This window comes from Micrasema longulum, unplaced genomic scaffold (assembly GCF_059751315.1).
Source record: "Micrasema longulum isolate JH-2025_06_02 unplaced genomic scaffold, ASM5975131v1 h1tg000862l, whole genome shotgun sequence".
In the NCBI taxonomy this organism is placed as follows: domain Eukaryota; kingdom Metazoa; phylum Arthropoda; class Insecta; order Trichoptera; family Brachycentridae; genus Micrasema; species Micrasema longulum.
The window spans coordinates 166,149-188,234 of NW_028278054.1; the positions used below are offsets into that span (position 1 = coordinate 166,149).

Consider the following 22,086-nt stretch of genomic DNA (forward strand, 5'->3'; position numbering starts at 1 on the left):
TCTGATTTCCCCAATGATTTGTTTAAAAAAAAAATAAATATGAACACTTATCTTTTTTTAAAAAAAAAAAGAAATATTTGCGTTCTTATGATTTACCCAAATATTTAATTTTGAAGGCCATTTTCAACGAGTTGTAAATAACTCACTATTAGCAAATGGGAATCAAGTTGGTAGAGTAGGATTCGAACCACGGACCTTTGGTCCGTGAGTCCGAGACACTAGCCACAGGACCACAACCGGATTACCTTATAAAATATGCTTTTTTAAACTACAATATTACATAAATTAAAATAAGATAAGACATAATAAATCATATCCCATTTACTCTGTATTTATAATTATGTATGGTTATAATTTGCCAATGTGTCATTTTGGTACTAAAAATAAATTTTATATTCCATATTATACTGTAATGTACTGATAACAAAATTATTATAATATGTTTTTACTTTAGTAATGAACTTGTTTTTTTTATTGTAATAAATATATTTTCAATTTTATATTAGAATTTTATTTATTGATCCTGTTGAAATATTTTTTTTACTTTAAAAATTTTAAGAGAGATGGACTGAAAATAAATTTGATAACTTATTGCACTTTGGAATATTGATTTTAATTTGTATTGTGTGAAAATTGCATTGATTTATCTTTATTTAGATATCCTGACTTAAACACAGTATATACCATAATGGTTGAATAAAGTAATTGTATGTAACAAACATTTTTTTTGCACCACAACAGGCCAGGAGGCCCAATTACAGTGGTGAATTACAGTACAGAACATCCAGGCTTGAGGAAAGTCACTTTAATTTTCGTGTTCTCACCGCCACAAAACTGGGAGCATCCAGCTCAGGGTAGGTAACCCCTACATAAAATTCCTCTGAGAAGGCAACAGGAAACCATTCCGGCACTTATTCCCAGGAAATCACCAAGGAGAGAAAACCAAAAACTACAGAGTCCCGAGCGGTCCTAAAATGGACCAGGGGTGTGAAGAATCTCCTGGCTCAAAGTAGTGATCTCTTAAATGCGACTAGGAACATGGAATGCGAGGAGCCTATATGCTGCAGGTTAATTAGAGAACTCGATGCAGGAAACTGTCAGGTGTAGCATACACATTACGGGAATCAGGAATCAGTGATATGAGGTGGTCTGGCTCAGGTATTCAACATCATGAAACAGGTACAATATACTGTTCTGGAAGTGACCCGCAGGATAAACACCACAGGAATTGTGTCGGAATATTTGTTTCAAAAGAGTACACCAAGTTTATTAAGAACTCCATAACTGTGAATGACAGAATTATACTGCTCCAAATCAGCTGCCAGCCATTCAACATTAATACCATATAGGTGTATGTCCCAACATCTGAAAGAAGGTACAATGTCGACGTTGATGTGTTCTACAAGGCCATTCAAAGTATCCTTAACTCGGTAAAAGGAGATGAAATCACTTGTTTTTGGTGACTTTAATGGCAAAGTAGGCGAGGGTTGAAGATCACATATAGTAGGTGACTATGGACTTGGCATAGGCAACCAAAAAAGAGATAGTTTATATGAATTATGCCAGGACATTGAAATAGTCTTTACAAATACATGGTTTAAACTGCCCAAGCGTACTCTGTACATGGAAAGCACCAATGGACATCAGAGATAATCTTCCACCAGTTAAAAACCAAATCGACTTTATACTTATTACTCGTAATACTAAATTTAAAAACCGTGTTAAACGTGCTACAAAGTTGGATAAGTATCCAGGAGCTGACGTTGGTTCTGACCAGGATATCCAACTTAAGTTGAAAGAATTTAAAACAAAACATCCCAACAATCATATGGATTTGACTAAACTGCGGAATCCTATTGTCAAACAAAAAGTGAAGTCTGATATAAACCAGAAATTGGCACAATTGACAGACAATGGAAGTGAAATTGATGTTAATATGAGCTGGAACAACTTCAAAATAATAATAAAATATGTCAGTAATGAACACCTAAAGAGAGGAAAACGGGGAATGAAACAGTCCTGGATGACTTATCATATTCTTAAACTCATGGAACATCATAGACAAAATAAAAATGATTCGAACAAATATAAAATTATACACAGAAGAATCAAGTCCAAAATAAAAAAAGGTTAAAGTAGAATGGATGAAGAGACAATTTCAAAATTAGAAATCCTTTGTTCAAAGCATGATGCATTTAATTTGCATGAGAAAGTGAAGGAAATATCCAGAGTGACAAAAGGAAAGCGTAGACCGATGAGCTTAGTAAATCACGACTAATACAACAAATTAATTAAAAATAATTTACAAATACAACAAATTAATACTAGATAAGGATGGACTGACAGGTACATAGGAATCATATATAAAATACCTGTTTGCAGACGATAGACAAAATTTTAATTTTCCAATCCCAAATCAGGGTCTTCTATTCTAAAGTCTATAAGTGCTATAGCCACATAAAAAATTATTAAAGCGAGTGGTCTTGATGAAATCCCTATAGAGATGATAAAACCTATCCAGGAAGAAAACATTGATCATGTCATTAAACTTTTTAACAAAATTTATGACACAGGAAGAATTTCATCACAATGGCTCCAGTCAATATTTATCACACTACCTAAAAAACAGCATCCTAAAAAATGTAGTGATTATCGACTCATTAGTCTTATGTCTCCTTTAAGTTATTCATGCTCGAATAAGAGGCTAATGTAAACATGATTTTTTTGTATTTAGGAAGGCCTTTGGTACACGTGAAGCACTATTTGGAATGAATGTCCTTCTACAAAAATGTCGAGATCAACGAAAAGACTTACTTAAAGAAACTTAAAGAAAAGCTTACTTTATTGACTACGAGAAGGCATTAGACAGAGTAAAGCACTCAGAATTACTGAAACTGTTACAGGGGTGCCAGCTGGATGACGAGGATGTTAACTTCACAAATAATCTTTACTGGCAGCAGACAACTGTGGTAAGATCAGGTCACAATGTAACGAGAGATATTGCAATTAAGTGTGGAGTGAGACAAGGCTGCATATATAAATAAATTTATTGAATATTATCGCCCTTACTATTTTTAACTTATACTCGGGACAAGATCCTTAAGAATGCTCTCTCTGATGTAAGTAAGGGAATAAGAATTAACGGCGAAATTATCAATAACATCAGATATGCTGACGATACCGTTATGCTGGCTGACAACGCATGTATCCTTCAGGAACTCCTTAATAAAATAGACGAAGCTGATAGAGTAATGGGCTTGTGCATCAATGTGGCTAAAACAAAGATGATGGTGTTTAGTCGAAACCCTCACAATAATGCTGGATTGTGACTGAATGGTCAAACAATCGAGAGAGTGACTAACCTTTAATACCTCGGCAGTCAAATCACTTCTGATCTGGACCTAGATAGGGAAATTAGATGCAGAATAGAGATATCACGATCAGCATTCAATGGCATGAAATCATTCTTCTGCAGTGATAGTCTTAATTTAAAACTGAGACAGAGGATGGTCAAGTCCTCAATAAAACAGAGAAAACTCGTATATCTGGGCTATATCATGTACTGAAGCAAATATGCACTTCTACAGCTAATCACAATGAGGAAGATCAAGAGGAAGCGTGGAGTCGAAAGGCGGCAGATTTCCTGGCTGAGAAAGTTGAGGCGCTGATCCAGTTGCAACAGGACCGGAATGCCTACTCTAGAGTGATCGCCAACGTCTGGGGGGACCTGATTTGGTACCGAAAGAAGAAGTTCTCACCGGGAATCGTACCCGGAACCTTCCGTAGGGAGGCCAAAGTCATTAACAATTAAAAGTTTTGTTTGAAATTATCCAAACTGAGTAATCATATGAGAATACAAAAAAAATTATGAATTATGCAAAAATTTCAATGAAATGGAGAAGTAATCATTTGACTTTTTATCATTATGTATTTATCACTGTTTGCTTTGTCCAATGTTTAGTATATTTTATTTACATTTCTACAATATTGTAATTGTGGAGAACTAAAGAATATCAATATGTACTTCATTTGTGTATACATTTACATTTAGTAATAAAAAAATCTCAAATGTACTAATAAATTTTCGAAGGTATGATTATCACATATAAAATATTTTCAGGAATATCTTATTGTTTCTTTAAATATGTAATATCAAATGTTTCAATGAGAGAAATAACAATTCTTCGTCCATTTCAAATTTTTAGGCAATTTTAGTACTTATTATATTGGGGGGTATTAAATAAGACAAAATATGTTTGTTTTATTTATTTATTACAACTGAATCTATTGAGTCTGTAATAATATGTTTAATCATAGTTATTAACTATATTGCAGATACTTGATCTTTACAGCTGTTACATACAATATATTAGATATCATAAAAATATTTACATAAACATGCTCGATTCGATCACAATGAACACAAGAAAAATATTTGATTTCTAATTGTAATGTTTGAATATAATGGATGTAATTTTAGCTGATGATGGAATGTTTATAAGTAATTGAAGATTGAGGCTTAAAATAATGTTTGAAGCATCTATTTCATAGGTTTTGTTACATGTTTTTCAGGCAGCAGTTTTTATTCACGTGGCACTTGTTTGAATTTTTTTACATAAATTTTAGAAGAAAATAATTGTCAGTGTAAGCAAAAATAAAGTTAAATATGATAGAGTATTTTGGATTTCACATGAAATGTTAATTAAAATATTACACTATTTTAAAAAGTTCTTAACCCCTTAGTTTGTCTGCCCAAGCTTTAATTTTTTTGTTTGCTTTGAGGTCTGAGATGAAAATTGTCAAAAAATAATAAATGGGAACAGTTCTCCACATTGTCTTTTTAGTTATCGGATGGTCCTTTCAATCATCTGAACTCGGATTGGACCTTTGAAAGATGTGGCTAATGATTAAAAATATGATTTTATTTATTATTTTTACCAAATAAGTTTATTGAATTAATTATTCCAATACATTGGTGGTTATATACATTTTCCAAAACAGTTTTTTAACATCGCCACATTGGAAATTACTTTATGTAATAACTACTGGTAATCTGACCAGCTCAAATTAGCAAATGGCTAGTTTTAGTGTGAACTTCTGTTCACATGTTTCATATGCAAAACTACACAAGTGCCCTCACTGCTTCGCAAATTAAATAGCGTCAATCGGACTTTAAATATGACGCCACAGTGCCACAATCACAAATCAAGTTATTCAGATATTCATCAGTGCATTAAAAATAACTACGCACTCTGACAAAAAAACTGTTTTCTTATTTCTGGTACATTATTATCTCAAATACTTATTTATTCTTATAAAAAGTTATTACCCTTCCGAATCAACACCAGCCCCTCAATGTTTTTAATGTGATTTCATATTTCCTTTTGCTACTTTACTGGGCGGTGACGTTTCCACAATCATTTTGAGTTTTATTTGGATACAATTAGGTATCAAGTTTGACTTTGAAATTTATAGCTGTTAAATACCTTATCTCCTAAAATTACACATAATATGAATGACATGGTGCATTATACTAGTGATGATGGCAAGTTATTGAAACAGAACCATTTCCCTTAGCCTCTTAAAGTGTAGTTATATGTATGTAGGTAAAATAAATTACTGGTTTTTATATTCATTTCACTTAATGATGTATTAAGAACTAATGGATTTATATTTATAATATACATAGATGGGTCTAGGTTACATAGTAAAAATACGTATAATATAATGAGTATATAGGTTTAGTATGTTTTATAATAAATATGTACATTTTAAAATTACTAAATAAAATCCATTGCTTCATTCATTTAGAAATTCACCTCAAAATGCCATCAAAAATTTACAGTGCAAAAAAAATGGCATACATCAGTTAAGTGTAGTTACTATGTTTCTTTGACTATCGTTTCCAGAGACTTTTTATGGAAAAGTACCACATGTTTGACGAACATTGCTTTATAAATTTTAACATCGATTATGTTAAAAATATTTTCTCATTTTACTTTTAAAAAGAAACTCAAATTCCTTTACAAATAAAAAAAAATGGGGGTTTTTCAGATAAATCAAATTTGTTTCGTTGATGAAATGATTTTTAAATTAGATATTTAGAAATTAGGTAAATAAATAATTTAAAAGAAGCTATTCAATTAATATGAATTGCTTTAGGACTCAATTCTAGTTATTGTAATAAATTCACACTCTAGATCAGACTTTCTTCTTTATTCTAGTAATAGTAATTGTTAGCCTATAATAAAATAAATCATCAATATCGAACCTGTTAAAGACTTAGTTTTTATAAATACTTTAACGTCCTTTGTTTTAATATTATGGTGGGCCAAATTCTCAAGTACTCTGAAGTGCCATTTTCTGGACGTAATGTCTATTTTCAAGCAAAGTGCATTTATTATATTTTTCGATTGATTATTTGACAAAACCATAGATAAAATAATGAATAAAAATGAAAATATGATTATTATTTAAAGCGTAGGCGTGATTTATGATGGGCGTTTTTTCAAGTCAATTTGATTCGTATACGAGGGGATTAAAATGATTTGTTATAACGTGGTATACCACGCACAAGTTGCGCATTAAACTTAAAGGAAATAGTCATTTGGCTACTGGTTTTGTTGGTCTTCCCAAAAACAGTGATCACGGACAGTCTCGTATGTACTGGGACACTTTCAAATCACGATCCAAAACATTTCAACAATTTAATCAGTTTTTGTATTTTTGATATAGCTATTTACATTGTTAAAATTTCTTTTCTGTTGTTTTTTCGTAAATAATTTCATTGAAATAACACTTCATGTTTATATATATGACTGGATTTTAAGATTCATTTTATACAATTATCTTATTTTGCATATCAAAACCATCTGTTCAATATTTTTTTACGCATGAACTGAAGCATTTCAATAAATTTCCTACCGATTATGCCCCAATAGATATTGTGAAAAAACTCAATTAATGAAGCTCAAAAACTGATTATTCATAATACCTAATTGAGGACCGTTTTCACAAAGTGAAATTTCTCAAAAAAAAACCAAATGCGTTTTTTTATTGAAATGGGTTCTTCCATGTGAGCTTTATGGATTGGTGAAATAAAACTTTAACAAAACGATATATATGGAAGTTGTAGCGGTTCAAATATCGTGAATTTTTTACAAAACGAAATAACTACACTACATAGAGTTTTCACAAAGCGAAATATCTACATATTTTTTTGGGGTGTTAAGTTTTTTAAAATCGAAAAAAAATCACAAACAAAACATGTTTTGGCCAAGAAAAAAGAAGTATGAATTATCATTATCATAATTATTAAGTAATAAAATAATATTATTTGAAATATATTTTGTTATCACTTTATTTGTGCTATTTATGTATGTAAAACATATATAGGAGGTAAATACCTAAATGTGTATATTTACATAGGTACTTAGATATGTCAGTAGACATGTAATTTTACAAAAAAAAACAGTTTAAAATGATTTCATGCAAAAGTAAACTTATTTAATTCCCAACATAAATCAATATGTAGATATTTCTTTTTTGTGAATATTTGTGAATTTAGAACATTATTTTTTTTTTACTGATTCTACATTGTTGATTTTTAGTACATGTGTAAGGATTTTATATATCTATAAAATGTAATTTTTATTTTATTTAAAATCGTAATAGTTTTATTTTTAACATGAAAAAACCTTCTCCTGAAAAATTTACATTTTGTAGATATTTCGCTTTGTTAAAACGGTCCTCAATTGCTGTCAAAAATCGGTTATTACTAATGGACAACACACCCTAATGATAATATAATGTTTGCTTCAGTGTACCCCTCATACAATAAACCAAATATCCTGAACCAAACTGTTTGGTGATCTTTCTGTTATCTTTTAATCTGATTTGCCCTTTTCCATCAGATTTCATCATTAGCGTCTAATTAAAAATATTTCTCAATAATATTTTATGGCAAATGTACCTCCATTAAATACCCATTGTGATTGAAGTGAAAATCTTTTAAAATATTTAAAAGACTGACTAGAGTAATTTGTATGTAAAATATAAAAATTATCCGTCACATATGAACCGAAACTCAGTTTATTTCAACTTTTTAAATATATATAATAAACATACATAGTATATGTAATAGAAAATAAATCTGAAGTTATATCCATATTATGATATGACACATTTTTTAAAATTAAATACTTAAAAGAACGAAATCATAATTATAATAATGAGGAAGTTGAGGGATTTTAAATATTTTTTTATTTGCTAATCTACCATAAAACTAAGCCAAACATAAAAAAAAAAAAATATTAATCTAATTATCAGCGCTATGTTTTTTTTATGTTTTGTATTTCTCAAATAACTCTGCGTGTGAGAGGTTCTCTTCCGCTCATTTTTTGCCTGTAAGCAAACCGGATATCTTTCACAGCTCTCTTATCATTGGTTGATTCATATGAACCAGTGACGTCGTTCAAAGTAGTACGTTTTTATAAAAATATTTTTAATTATTTTTTTCGTACATTTTCAAGAAACTTTGCCTTACAAAATGCTCTATTTTTTAACGTGCGCAAGAAAACATTTTTTATGCCCAATTTCCCGTAGGGCTGAAGTTCCCCATTGAAGACACTCGTGGATGAAGGTGTTATGTTGCAAATTTTTAAAAATGTAATTTAAAAAAATATAAATGAGGGTTTTATGTAACAAGCCCTTTCACGTAAGACCTTCTACTCCATCAAAAAGTAGCATAAAACCGATTTAAAACCGGGAATGAAGGTGTTATTTTATCAATAATTGTATTGATGTTCAAAACTTTAGCTACATATATCTCTGTTTCTTGTTTTTGTCACATAACAACTTTATCCACTCATGTTTCCAATTACACATGTATGATGATTTAAAAAAAAAAAACTGAATAAAGACAATATCAAAATTAATAGCTTATAAAAACAGTACTATATCAAAATTAAAAAAACATAATATATTTTACTTTTCGAGTGAAACAAAATAGATAAAAAATAGTAGGTAGTATTAAAATGAATTGTTTATTAGAAGAGTATTATATCAAAATTTGAAAAACTTAATATATTTTATTTTTTAAATGAAAGGAAATATATAAAAAAAATGTAATGTTTAAAATAAAGGAATAAGTAATATTTTTCTGAATATATTCAGAATCTTTACAACAAAAATAATTAATATATTACTTTTATATAAAACTCTAAATATGAAATAATGTATAAAACGTAAAAGGAATAGTTTTCTTTTTATAATCCATGTTGGTAAATTATGCATTAGGTGTAAAAAAAGTTTTTTCTATGCGTCATAATATGTACACGTAATGCCTCAAAATAAATTGAATACAATAAGCTCCGTAAATTCTTGAAATATTTCAAGCATATATATATCAAATGCAATTATTTCGAGTCGTGAGTAATTACGACATATTTTTAAAGTATGTATTTACTAATTGAAAATTGAATAGATTTGTTTTCATATTAACATATTATATTATGTTTTTTTTACTCTTTTTCATTATTTCTAGTTAGCAATTATTTGAGAAAAAAAATCTCTTTTTACACCAATTGCATCCCAGATGTGTTAGAAAATGCTATATTAGAATTGGCTATTAATTGTTAGAAGGGAAAATGATTGTTACAAAAATGCAATCTAAATGTGGTGTAAAATTATACTGAGTGTGGAGATATTTCTACATTAATCTAATATAGATCCATTCAGTCTTGGAATTGAATATTGTAAAAAAGTACACGTTATTCCAACCCTGTTTTGTGATTACTTATTATCTAGAAATAACAAAATTAACTAGACGAATAATACAGGTTCCAGTAACTGAAATATAATGCAATAAAATCTTGCATGTCTAGGAAACTTTTTTATGAAAGTTTAGAAAAGTCGTAAGGTTTAACAAATCTAACTCATACCAACATGGATAAATTATTAAAATAACATAATTCAGAGTCAATTTAAAATATTATTTTGGTAATACATACTTAAATATATTTGGCATAAAATATTGCACCGTTAAATACTTCGAGGTGTCCCTTCTCTATAGTTACATATTTACATAGTACATATTATATATATAATCTACACGACTAGAAGTTTAACAATAGTTTTCAAATCTAAATCACTTTACTTCTACAGTACAAATTTTTCCAATCACAACGCTTGTTTATTTACAACAGTATGTATAGAAATGTGTGTAATCAATATTCTAAAAATAATGGAAAAGAAGATTCTAATATTATTTTAACACATAAATAAATAATGTTTCTTATATAGGGTTATTTATTTATATCCATCCTGACATTCTGATGTCAGTGGGATGAGCGGTGAGCATTGATTGATCGATGCTGTGATACTCCTTTCCTGACCGAGGCCGTAGCGTTGTCGTCGCTTGACGGTTGATTCTGTAATGTCAAAATATCGTCTCAGACATGCAGAAAATTATAAATTATTCAGTTACTAATTTAAGAAAAAATAATACACCGATCTTGTTGTATCATCATGTGCTCACCTTAGAGTTTCGGGTGTATCGGATGAGCTGTGCGAGGACATAGAAAGTGTCTCAATGTAGTCCGACATATCTGAAGCTCCACTGCTTGAGCTGTGTGAGTCTATAACGCCTGAAAAAGTAAATTAAATTAGTAAATATCAGCCACAAATTCAATCAAATAATACAATATTTAAGTATATATATTTCATTCATTATGATTACCTTTAACTGCTTTTGGGGGGCAAACTGGAACTTCAGCCTCAGCGGAAGATGACTTCGCAGGGATTTTTACTCTTTGGAAATGGAATGTCAAATCTCTCAAAGGGTCCGAGGATTTAGATCTTCTTGGAAGTGAAGAATGCAAACAACTCGGATGAGGACCTTTGGTTTGTCTCAGTGCTAGAGCGTGTATATGTCTCCTACTTGACATAGATGTAGTCAAGGGTAATTCGAATTCCGCAAAATCTGCTCCATGGTGTTTCAGTGAACACGTGGAGACGCCCGAATCATTCGAGCTTGAAGAATCGCGATTTGGCCCAGATTTGCAGGGGACACTCGAAGAGCGCCTGATATGCGCCATTTCTTTAACTTTCTTCCTTAAAATCGGAACTCCATTTGGCGTGATATCACCTTGATTATCAGTCGAATGAACTTCGTATTGCACAGTTACGCAGCAACTGTTATCCTCGCAATGTTCAGTTTCTTGGTGTATGCACGGAGATGATGATCTTCGATTATCAATTGATATGTTTCGTAATGTTTCTAATGATGAGGAAGTAGTTCGACTACTCACACTATCGAACTCCTTTAAGTCTTCCAAATACCTAGAAGAATCTGCAGAACTTGATCTTTTACGGTTTTTAATCAACTCGATACTATCTGTCGAGTCCATAATTTGTTTTCTTGTGTATGGACTATTTGGGGAATTTAGCATCATCAACATTGCAGAACCCGGAATTCTCATCTCCGATTCAGCTCGCTTTCGACTCCTATCAACTGGAGGTCCGAAAAGTGTGGGATTACTTGCTGATTTCTCTACAATTAATCTACTTACTCTTGATTTTAAATCTGATACTTTGTTTGCTTGAGATGTTATACTAGTTATTGGTGACATTGGTGTATACCCAGATACGCTTTTACTACATTTATGTTTGATTTCGCACGCCGTTTTGCTTGTTATTGTACTTCCTGCTGGTTCCATAAGTAAGTAATCATCATTTTTATAAGTATCTGAACTAATGCACGTGGTATGTTGTTGCATTTCGATTTGGTGATGCCCGCATTTAGTGCATAAGGGTTTAACACTCTTAGCTTGAGGAATAGCACCCAAACTACTTTTTAAAGCTTCTAATTCTTCTTGAGTTATTCCGACTTTTCTTAACATATCTTTAGCATTTTCGTAATATTCTAGGGAATGAGCGAAATCTAAATTGGCGTAATTTGCCAAAACTGGGTCATTGGTTTTATTTTCCTTCAGTAGAGAAGAAGGATCGATGTTCACATAATTTGAAGATGTTTCAGAATGATTATCATTGTTACTCGAAGGATCTTCAGATAAACACGAACAGTCTGTATTAGTAATTTTCCTATTAGTTTTCTTAGTTATATCTATTGTTGCATATAATGCAGTTTCTTCTTTCGTTCTAACAGTAGTTTGTTTGCATTCGTTGTTTGGAATAACTGTGGCTAAATTAGTTTCTTCTTGAGCGCTTTTTCGACAATACGGCAAAGAAATTAAACTGTTTGCCCAGTTCGTAACTCGTTGGCAGGGACAATCTGGTGGTTTCATATCATCGCAGTCAATAATGGTTGGGACAGGGGCCTTTTTACCTAGTTTTAGGATACACCCACAAGGTTTTCGTAATGTCATAATACCGGGAGTGTTACTTTTTGTCAACTGAAACATATTTTCCATTGCCAAACATTCCTTTATTTTCTTCGGGGTATCGTAATATTCTCCCGCTCCTACAACATCCTTACTATTTTCACATTTTCTCCCCTGTAGAAATAAATCACGGTGTTAAAATAATTACCAAATTACACAGTAAAAATTATTTCGGTAAATTAAAAAAAGTACTCACCTCATGGAAATGAACTTTTGGCACATCATAATTTTCGTAAGGTCCAACTCTCGGATTATTTGTTTGTAATTCCAAGCTTTGAGAAGTTTTATATTGACACATGCAGCCGCTCATTGATTCTTGCGGCAAAGGCATGGGCGGTTTTTTCGTCTTTGACTGCCCATCGGAGTTCATATTAATTATACTTAATGGTAGAGCTTTCGGTGGCCTCGCAGGAGGACAATTCGGGCAGTTGCACAACGGTAGGTCTGCGGGCTTTTTATGATTTGAATTTGGCACTTGATTCGGGGTTGGTGATACCTGGGACGGGATATTTTCCTGATTTCCCGTAACGTTATTGGCTACAAACCTGGGGACAGAATATTCTGTACTGCCACCCGAACTGTTTCGCGATGATAACGAATTGATGTCGGAGGATTTCTCTTTTACACTTTCCATCGTCCAAGCGGGATGGAAGTGCGATCCAGCGCAGGGCGTCATGGCGGCCGTGACGGTGGACGACCGTGACATGGCTCCTAGCTTACTGATGCAGCTCATGCATCTCTCGAGGGACACAGTTCCTCCTCCTCCCGCCCATGTCTCGTTGTGGACAGCGTCCTGCATGTCACTGACGGAAGTTGTATCTCCGCAGCCATAATTGCTGTCGATGTCCCTGTGTTGGCAGGTTTGAGATTCCATCGAAGGCCAGTATGGAGATGTAGTGCCACATTGAATATCTTCGTTGTCGTGAGAACAACAATGATCATCTCCGTACGAGTACATACTTCTATTCATTTGATTGACATCGGCCGAAGTAAGATCGGATAGTCTCGTTTCTGGTCTGTATGGTATTTGTTTCTTAGGACTTTCTGCGTCTGAAATAATAATAATATCATTAATCTAAAGTTCTTATAAATTATATTTTATAAAAAACTATTTATAAAATACTGTGTACTCAAAATACTGTAAAAAATCTTACTAGATGATTTTCTGAGCAGAGGTCGTTTTTTGATAGATAATTTTCCTTGGGACGCGAGCTCAAACGTGTGAGTAATTTCTTCTCCTTGATCTGTTATCAGGACGTGCAAACCTTCTCCCTTGCCGCATCGCGACCCTCCTTCGAAACAAAATCTCCCTTCGACAACTCCATATCTCCTGCAAATGGAAAACCCTTTTGTCAATAACGAAAACATGTGCGAAAATATGTTTGTGAATTTAGATGAAAAAGGATAGGTACACTAAATATTTTTTTTTTTATAATATGAAGCCAAAAATATTTTAGAAATTAAAACTCGATTATTGTAAATGTGGTACCTGAGAGAGACGACCTCCCAGATGCCGATGAGCCTCGGCGGGACGCCCGAGGTGAGGCAGAACTTGTGGTCCTGGACGTGCAGACGAGCTGGACCAGCAGCGGCCTTAGCCTTGGGCGGGGCGGACGACACCAACACGAGGTACTGCTGCCCCTCGCCTAGGTTCCCCGATATTTTCACCTGCCACTGGATGAGCCTCTCCCTGGTGTCGAAGGCCAGTACTACGATGACGTCTTGACAAATGATGGCTATGGTGTTTGATTCCTTGTCCAGAGTAAAGCCGGACTCGAATCCGAGGAAGTGTTGGAGAGAGAGAGATGCCTTGGTCTGTCCCTTCTTGTAGCGGTCCTTGGAGTCACGATACAGCTGGAGATGCAAGCAATCTGGAAAAAAAGGAATATTACGTCAGCCGAATTGTTTTAAAAGGATTATTTTAATTTTACGAAATTATGCACAAGTTATTGTTGCAATACAATATTATTTGAAAGATAAATTTAATGATAGTCGTCAAGTAAATAATATAATGTTTACATATTTACCCTAGCCCGTTAGATAAAAAAGGTTACCAATATTTTATCTACCATCATCTAGAACCATTCAATTAAATTAATTTAAAAAAAGCATTTTCAATCGAAAGCGAAGATTCTTATAACTAAATATTATTTTTAAATCTACGACTACGTGGGGCCAGAGAGATATTTACCGCCGTGGAAAAATCTTTGACACTTTGGCAGTGCGAATTTTATGCGAAAACAAAGCATAAAACGATTTATGGTTATATTTTTCAATATGACTTCGGTTTTCATGAGGACGACAGGGACACGGGCGTGCTTTACTCCACGGCAGGACTGCTATCCACGTATTTAGGGAACGCTGGAACCTCATATTCACAGATCACCAAAACCGCAGCCTAAACTAACACCTTCGTAAAAAAGCCTTTTCTCAGTTACCGAATAAATAAGGACTCGGTATGCGCGGCTGGGTCTTTCATATCGAGTGACTAGATTTAAGTTACAGCTGTTTGTGAGACTTATCGACAAATGTCTGGCCCCGTGAAAAGGGCGAGCGTGATAGGAAAACAGAGGCACAAAAAATAATATAACATGATTTATTTAAGACTCAGCGGTGTTCCACACCAGCTCCGGGTTGTAGGTTGTAGCGCGGGTGACAGTCTTAGTGCGCTGAAAGAACAATGACATATTAAGATTTTAAGAAATAAAGAGCGAAATACGTCAAAGCAATTTTTTTATTTTCAAATTTCATTGATAAATCCTTACGGGTTACATACATTTAACGAAATATTTCTACTTTTGAAATTCACATTCTACTGTTAATGATAATATTTTTAACGTCTTTTGAAAGGGAAAGTCTTTTGCTTAGTTTTGTCTGGTAATTTATTGTATAATTTCAGTCCATTGTTTATTAGTCTCGATTGTCCTTGTCTCATTTTAGAAGGTTTTATATGATATTTTTCTGATATTCTCGTATTATGCCCATGTTTAGTACAATTTTTTTAAAGTTTTAGTTCTTTGTCAACAATTACATCAGTGGCTAATTTGAAGGTTTCTAGTTTGAAGAGTTCAACATTTAATTGCTTAGTTTGTTTAAAAAGTTCTTTAGTTGCTCTTAGATAGGGTAGGTCATATACTAACTTTAATATTTTATTTTGCTGTCTTTGTAGTCTGTTTATGTCATTTTGATTTCCCGTTCCCCATAGTAGTTGCATATAACATTATTTAGTTTTTACATAAAATATTGTTAACATACAATTATCGTGAAATTATTAGTTTATATTGTGATCAGTATATTTTAAACTTATTTGAACTTACGTGAATTTTTAATGATTATATTTTTTAATAATTCAATGAGAGTTGTGTTTTATTTCTTTATATAAAATATACAATTTTGTTTTTCTATGTTATTGGTCATTGATCTTATATCTAAGGTTAGTCGGTTGATATTTTCTTAATTTTGAAGGAAATTCCTATGTAGAGGAGTAAAGTATAATGTTTTCGCACGCTTACAACTTCTTGAAGTTGAACAATTTTCAAGTAGGTACAAAAAAAGAGTAGAAGAGGGTTGACACGATATGATTCGAAAATCAGTTTTATTTTTCGTAACACTTTTCGTTTATTCGCCTCATACGGTGGGCCATCGTTTATTATGCCAACTACGGGGGAAATGCGTCGAAACTTTATTAGGGTTTTCCCAGTTAAAAGAAAATCCCGGGCATCAAATAAATCCGTAAGAGGGCGAGAAAAACAGCGACCCCTTCTTTGTTCTTTTATTCGATAAAGATATTCCCGTCCATAGTCCGTGGTTCAATCTATCCCGGCTGTTGATGACAAATCAATACGTACCCTCCGATATGAGACCTGATGAACTCAGATTAATTCTTATCTGCCCGCTCACGAGGAAGTGCGGAGCTTACTGCAGTACATACGCAGGTGAACCGTGAGACGGAGGTGGAAACTCTCAGATAGGACATGGGACTAATGATGCCTGTATGTCATATAATCAAGTTATATCTGCACCCATCCCCATTTCACAAGGAATTACGGGTATTACTTCTTGACTGATAATAATGTTCTCTCGAATTTATTGGTAGTTTACACTGTAGGATTTAAACTTGCGGATACATGGGAACCCCTAACCAGTTGGAGGTGACTGAAGAAAAACGATGTATATAAATGATATCATGATCACACGCTGAATTAAGAGAGTAACTGCGTAAAGTTTTACATGACAAACTGCCTAATCTAAAAGTTCAACTGATTATATTAAGAATTGTCCGGACTTCCTAGTGGGGACTTGAGGTAGCATACTATTTCCCAGGCTGTCAATAATTTAATATCCATGCGTGTCAGCAATTGGGATGTTTTAATCATTTATTATTTTGATACAAGAAATGTATGATTCAATTTCTGCACTGTAAGGTCAGTTTAAGGAGAACGATAGTAAGTCAGATGACAATGGTAATTTCTAGGTGAGTCCCACAGTCCTCCCTTGGGCATAAATTACAAATTATTACCAAAAATACTCTTCTCGTACAAGCAAAATATTAGTTCTCTTCAATGTAATTATTTGAAGAAAATGCTCCACAAAATATCTGTATATTAAAAAAGATGAAAGTAAATTCCTCGAGTCTTTCCGTAAGCCCAGCTTTATAAAGATGTTCTTTATTATGTTCATAAGGGTTAATATAATAAATTTGAGGAAAATTCTCAAAAGGGAAAACCAATATATTTTCCGAGGGAAGGTGTTTTTCGCGTAAAACGAAACCTGTTTTTGTGTCGGTGGTGAACTTATTACTACATTATGAAAGTAAGCAATACTAATTACATATTAAAATACATAATGTAATATAAAGTAATAATACGCCATACTGTATCAAAGAAATAGGTTATCCAAGAAATAAAATACATTTTATTGGTCTAAGTATAAAACTGGCAGTGTCCAAATTTCTAAGAAAATGTTGGGAATTTTTAATTTAATATTAATGGGAGAACGCGGCCACTAAAACCATTCTATTTTCCCCTCAAATCCTAATTCGAGCAAGTCATATCAGAAAGGAATTCAATACTTTATTTTCATAAAAAATGGAGGATATTTGAAGGGGTGCGGGCGAGCGGTTTAATAACAACTCAAATATTATTTAGAAAACAATTTTTCACATTCTTTGGTCTACGGAGCACATTAAGTGAATTAGACATATTTTAAAGCGAGAACTAACAGTATTTTAGCCAGTCTTCATTTAACGCCACAATGAGTTTTTCTGGGTTGTTATGTCGGGTGTCGTTACCACTCTTCCAACTTTTCGGATCTCGTTATATCATCAAAAATTGATGTTATTTGTGTAGATATGTCGCCACCAAATACTTAAATCGGGCACTGAACTGAGCGGCTAGGATGTTCATTTAATGCCGGCATATAACTGAATGGCTAGGCCGTTCGTTGAATGAACGTTTAACGAAAGGGTTGAACGTCGCTTAGCCTCTACATATTATTTAATTATAATATATTTTGTTGTGTGAAGTTAGGTTAGGATAGGTTGGGTTAAAGTTTAATAAAAAAAACGTTTTTACACTTAACTTAATATTTTATTTAACTTAATAATTCAGCCTTCCTTCAACTAATAAGCCAAGTAATTTTTTTATTTTTTTTTATTTTTTAACTTAACCGAAACGGCGGCTTTTGGTTCAGCCGTTTCCAAAGGGCTAGCTTACAATCAGCCAGCACGTCGAACGTTGAGTTATCTTAATTCAGTCAACAAACGGCCAAGCCATTCAGGTGAATGCCGGTATTTAATAAACAGCCTAGCCGCTGTTGAGTGGCTGATTTAACTACATATTTGGCGGCGGCAGATAAAAAATATATTACGTAATGTACTTAAAATTTGTAGTCACACGTTACGTCATTGCTACATGCAACTTGTTTATCGAATATTATGTCGTTTTACAATTTACGCTTTATGTGTTTTTTTTATTTCTGGGTACCAGGATGATTTTAATCGCATCCCATAATTTCTGTTTATATTTCACGAATCTATCTCTTTTCCATGTACCAACAGTTCGCATCAACTATGCTATGCACAGACCTCTCCTCTGATTAGCTTAGCGCGTAATTATAATGTATTTCTTATTAGCATAGATATATTTAACTGCAGTAAATCCACGTTTATAATAAGAAATCAAAAACTATTATTTGTAAAAAAATGTGTTTCATTATAAAAATGTAGTTTTTACATTATAAATTTAAGATGTTTCTATTCACTTGTATCAAACACACACTTACCCTGTCCTTAAACCCACTCTCACACCCATATACACTCGCACACATATTCACATACCTACCAAAACTACAGTCCATTCACTTACCCACGCATCCTCACACACAAAAACTTGCACACATGCATTTCTACATATATTTATATCTAACTGAACTGGATTTATGTGGAAAACTTATTTGGCTGTATTTTATAATGTTGTATATATTTTTTGTACTACTGTTATTCTAATTAAAATAACGTAATAAAAATAATAAAAAATATTGTCGGGATGCTTGAAAATCTCGATTGTTTTTTTACTAATTGAGTTTGGTGACAATTCGGTCCACCTAAGATTACCGGCTCGAATAAAAACTTATGCCAACTAAAATGCACGCTAATTTTAATAACAAATGTCCCTTTCAATTAGCTTTATATTTTTTTACTAACTGTATACTTAAATAGTGTAGTCGGAGATATTTTGATTGTATAATTCCTAATTTTTTTTTTCATCTTAGTACAGGCTGAGCCTTATACCCGTATGCAGAGACAAAACTTAAGGTAAGGAAAGTACATTCTAAATTCAAATGCAAAGAATAACCCGAAGGTGAAGACAAAAGAATGTACTTTCCTCACCTTAAGGTTTGTCTCTGCATACGGGTATTAGAGTAATAAAACACCACTAATAAAACTTCCAAACGGGCGAAAACCATTCTATGATTATTAACCACGAAGTTAGCCACAATTTGCAGCCCGTAGGTACCAGTACGAACGGTGATTTTATTTACAGGTAAGCTTTAAAAAAATATCATTTACTTGTACCTACATAGTAGGTACATAACATAATGTAAGTTATATATACTCTAAATTGCAATTTTTTTCTGTGGTTCTGTGTGAAACAACAACTATCAACTCAATCAACGAAATCAACTCAAACGACGAAACTTCGTGATATATTATATTGTGTATCTATATTATCTATTAATTTAACAGTTTATAATTCAGTCAGTATTAGGTATATTCATAACGGCTAAAATGCCTACTGGCCGTCAGCGCCACACGTGTTGCGAGTCAAAAGTATCACATCAAAGAAAAATAGTCTTTAAGAAATGATGTTCAAAATACGGTTTTCCAAATCGAGAATCTACAAAGAATTTGTGTAATCCGCAAGTTAACTCTAGGAGAAAAATCCCGCTACTGGGTTTAATATGTTCAAAATATAGTACACTTATTTGTATGAAGAAATAAGCTGGAGTAATCGGCTAGTTCCTTGGCCCATTGCTGGCGCTGGGCGCGCTTTACTAATATTTTTATTTATATTTGGAGAAACATGCGAATGGTGGCAATTATTTGTTTGTTTTTCTGTAAATAAACTCACCGAAAAACATTATTATGGATAGTCAAATATAATGGTAAGTTGCGCATAATCGCTCATATACACGATTCGCCCCATGTAGGTACTCAGGTCGAGAATTGCAAGCGCAAACCAAAAACGACCGTTACACGTTTGTTATACCGAAAACCAAACCGAAAATTTGGAACGTTTTTGTTCTATGCAATGCAACGAAAAGGGTAGTGGTAAGCGAATGATCACGTTAAGGGCTGATTCATGTGTTAGATGGAGACAAACCAAACTAGAGGATACTTCGTATTCACGTTTAAATGCTCAAGTGTTATACAGATTCCCTGGTAATAAATATGTATACATGCAATAAATTTATTAACAAAACATTTAAACATATAATTACAAACTCATATGAGCTATTGAAAATATCTAAATATTTGACTGTGAATTGTATAAAAATGGTAATAAGTTGTAGTATTTCAATATGTACGCGTAACCCGTGCAATTATTTTGTTTTCAAACAGTCTTCACACCTCTCAGGTGGGTGGCAGGTTCTAGCTACTAGGTACGTGCTAGGGATGCGCTAAGGATGTTATGGGGATGTAGAAGTGTAGGGTGGGTCACGCGCTGGAAATAACGCACGCCTTGATTCTAGATTGCACTCTCGAATATCTAATAGGTACTTTTATATATATAAGACAATATACAGCGGTGTAAAAAACGTAAAATAAATGTTCGGACTATTTACAATAGCCTTTTAATGGATAAAGTGTGTTCAAGTTCAAACTATCTGAATTAAAGATAACCATAAATACAGTTTTACGTAGTTTTTACATTGTAACGAAGACCATATATTCTACCGGTGGAAAAAATGTAGCTCTTATGAAAAGATATTAAATCCCGTGAATTGTTTTTCTCTGTCTGTTTTAATTATATCTTGTTTTATTTTTATTAACTTACATATTTTGTCTTTTGCAAATTATATTTATGTTTCAATTTTATTATTAACTGAATTGAATTTCAATAATTGTATTAATTAACTTAATATCATCTAATGAAAAAACTCATGTAACAAAACAAGTCCTACCCAAGCATAATAAATTCTTAGCTAGTTGAAACCTAAACCAATTAACTTATGTGCGTTGGAAAAATAATAAAATATACTAATTTTAAACTAAAACAAGTAGTTTTCAGTGAAATTTCTTTTCAAATTTGACGTAAAACTTTAAAATTCGTATGAAAATGTGATTTGTACGTAACGCGAAAAAAAATAAAGTAACTTAAAACTGTATTCAAATATTTTGTATAAGAAATTCAATGGAGATTAATAAAATAATTTAGTTTTGTACTAATGCAATCGCATAAATTTTGTTCTTAAAAAATGCATAAAATATCATAAGTAATAAAAAACAATACTATAAAAAACACTTAAATTATAATATATAGGTAATCGATTGAAATAAAAATAATTCACAATTCTGTAAATAAAACACCTTTTAAGCCATTTTAACACCTTTTCCACGGTTAGCAAATAAAAATGGAAATGAAGATTTATTCCATTTATCGTTATAATTACATTTTTAAGCATTTTTTCCAAACTGTTATACTGAACTTTGCGTAATACTGTCTCTGGAGCTGATTATAAAGGAATACGTTGTCTATGTCACTCCAACACTTATACAATATTTTTATCTTCTGTTTTTTTTTACAATATTTTTATATTTTGTTATGTATGCTTAAGTTGAAATATTTGTGTTTTTATTTGTTGTAATTTATATATTTGCCACTGTTTTTATATATCCACATTTTTTGTTTATTTACACGCGTGTTTCGTATATGATTTTTATAATTATTTGTTTATTTTGTTAAAGGCAAAGCCATTGAATACATAATTTAAACCGTTACAAATTGAACGTATTATAAATCTTAATTTGTTGCAACAGAGAGAAAAAACATTTTTGAGAAGGGAATATGAAAGTCCAGGCATTTACTATTTACAGGGTTTATAACCTGCCACTGGTTGGTTAAAGTGGCCACTTTACACACTGTGTAACATTCACCATTATGTTTATGGTGTTCTTTGATCT

The 22,086-nt window shown here is 32.4% G+C and overlaps 1 protein-coding gene across 1 annotated transcript in view; it reads right to left on the minus strand.

Moving 5' to 3' along the window:
- Positions 1-9,605: 9,605 nt before the first annotated feature.
- Positions 9,606-22,086, minus strand: part of LOC148278552 (uncharacterized) — a 292,234-nt gene continuing 279,753 nt past the window's right edge. Inside the window, exons 3-8 of the mRNA XM_088231248.1 lie at positions 13,891-14,272; positions 13,556-13,731; positions 12,598-13,451; positions 10,739-12,515; positions 10,538-10,646; positions 9,606-10,430 (exon numbers count right to left, since the gene is read on the minus strand). Coding sequence (XP_088087374.1) covers positions 10,313-10,430; positions 10,538-10,646; positions 10,739-12,515; positions 12,598-13,451; positions 13,556-13,731; positions 13,891-14,272 — 3,416 coding nt within the window. The 3' untranslated portion in view covers positions 9,606-10,312. The remainder of the gene's footprint in view (positions 10,431-10,537; positions 10,647-10,738; positions 12,516-12,597; positions 13,452-13,555; positions 13,732-13,890; positions 14,273-22,086) is intronic.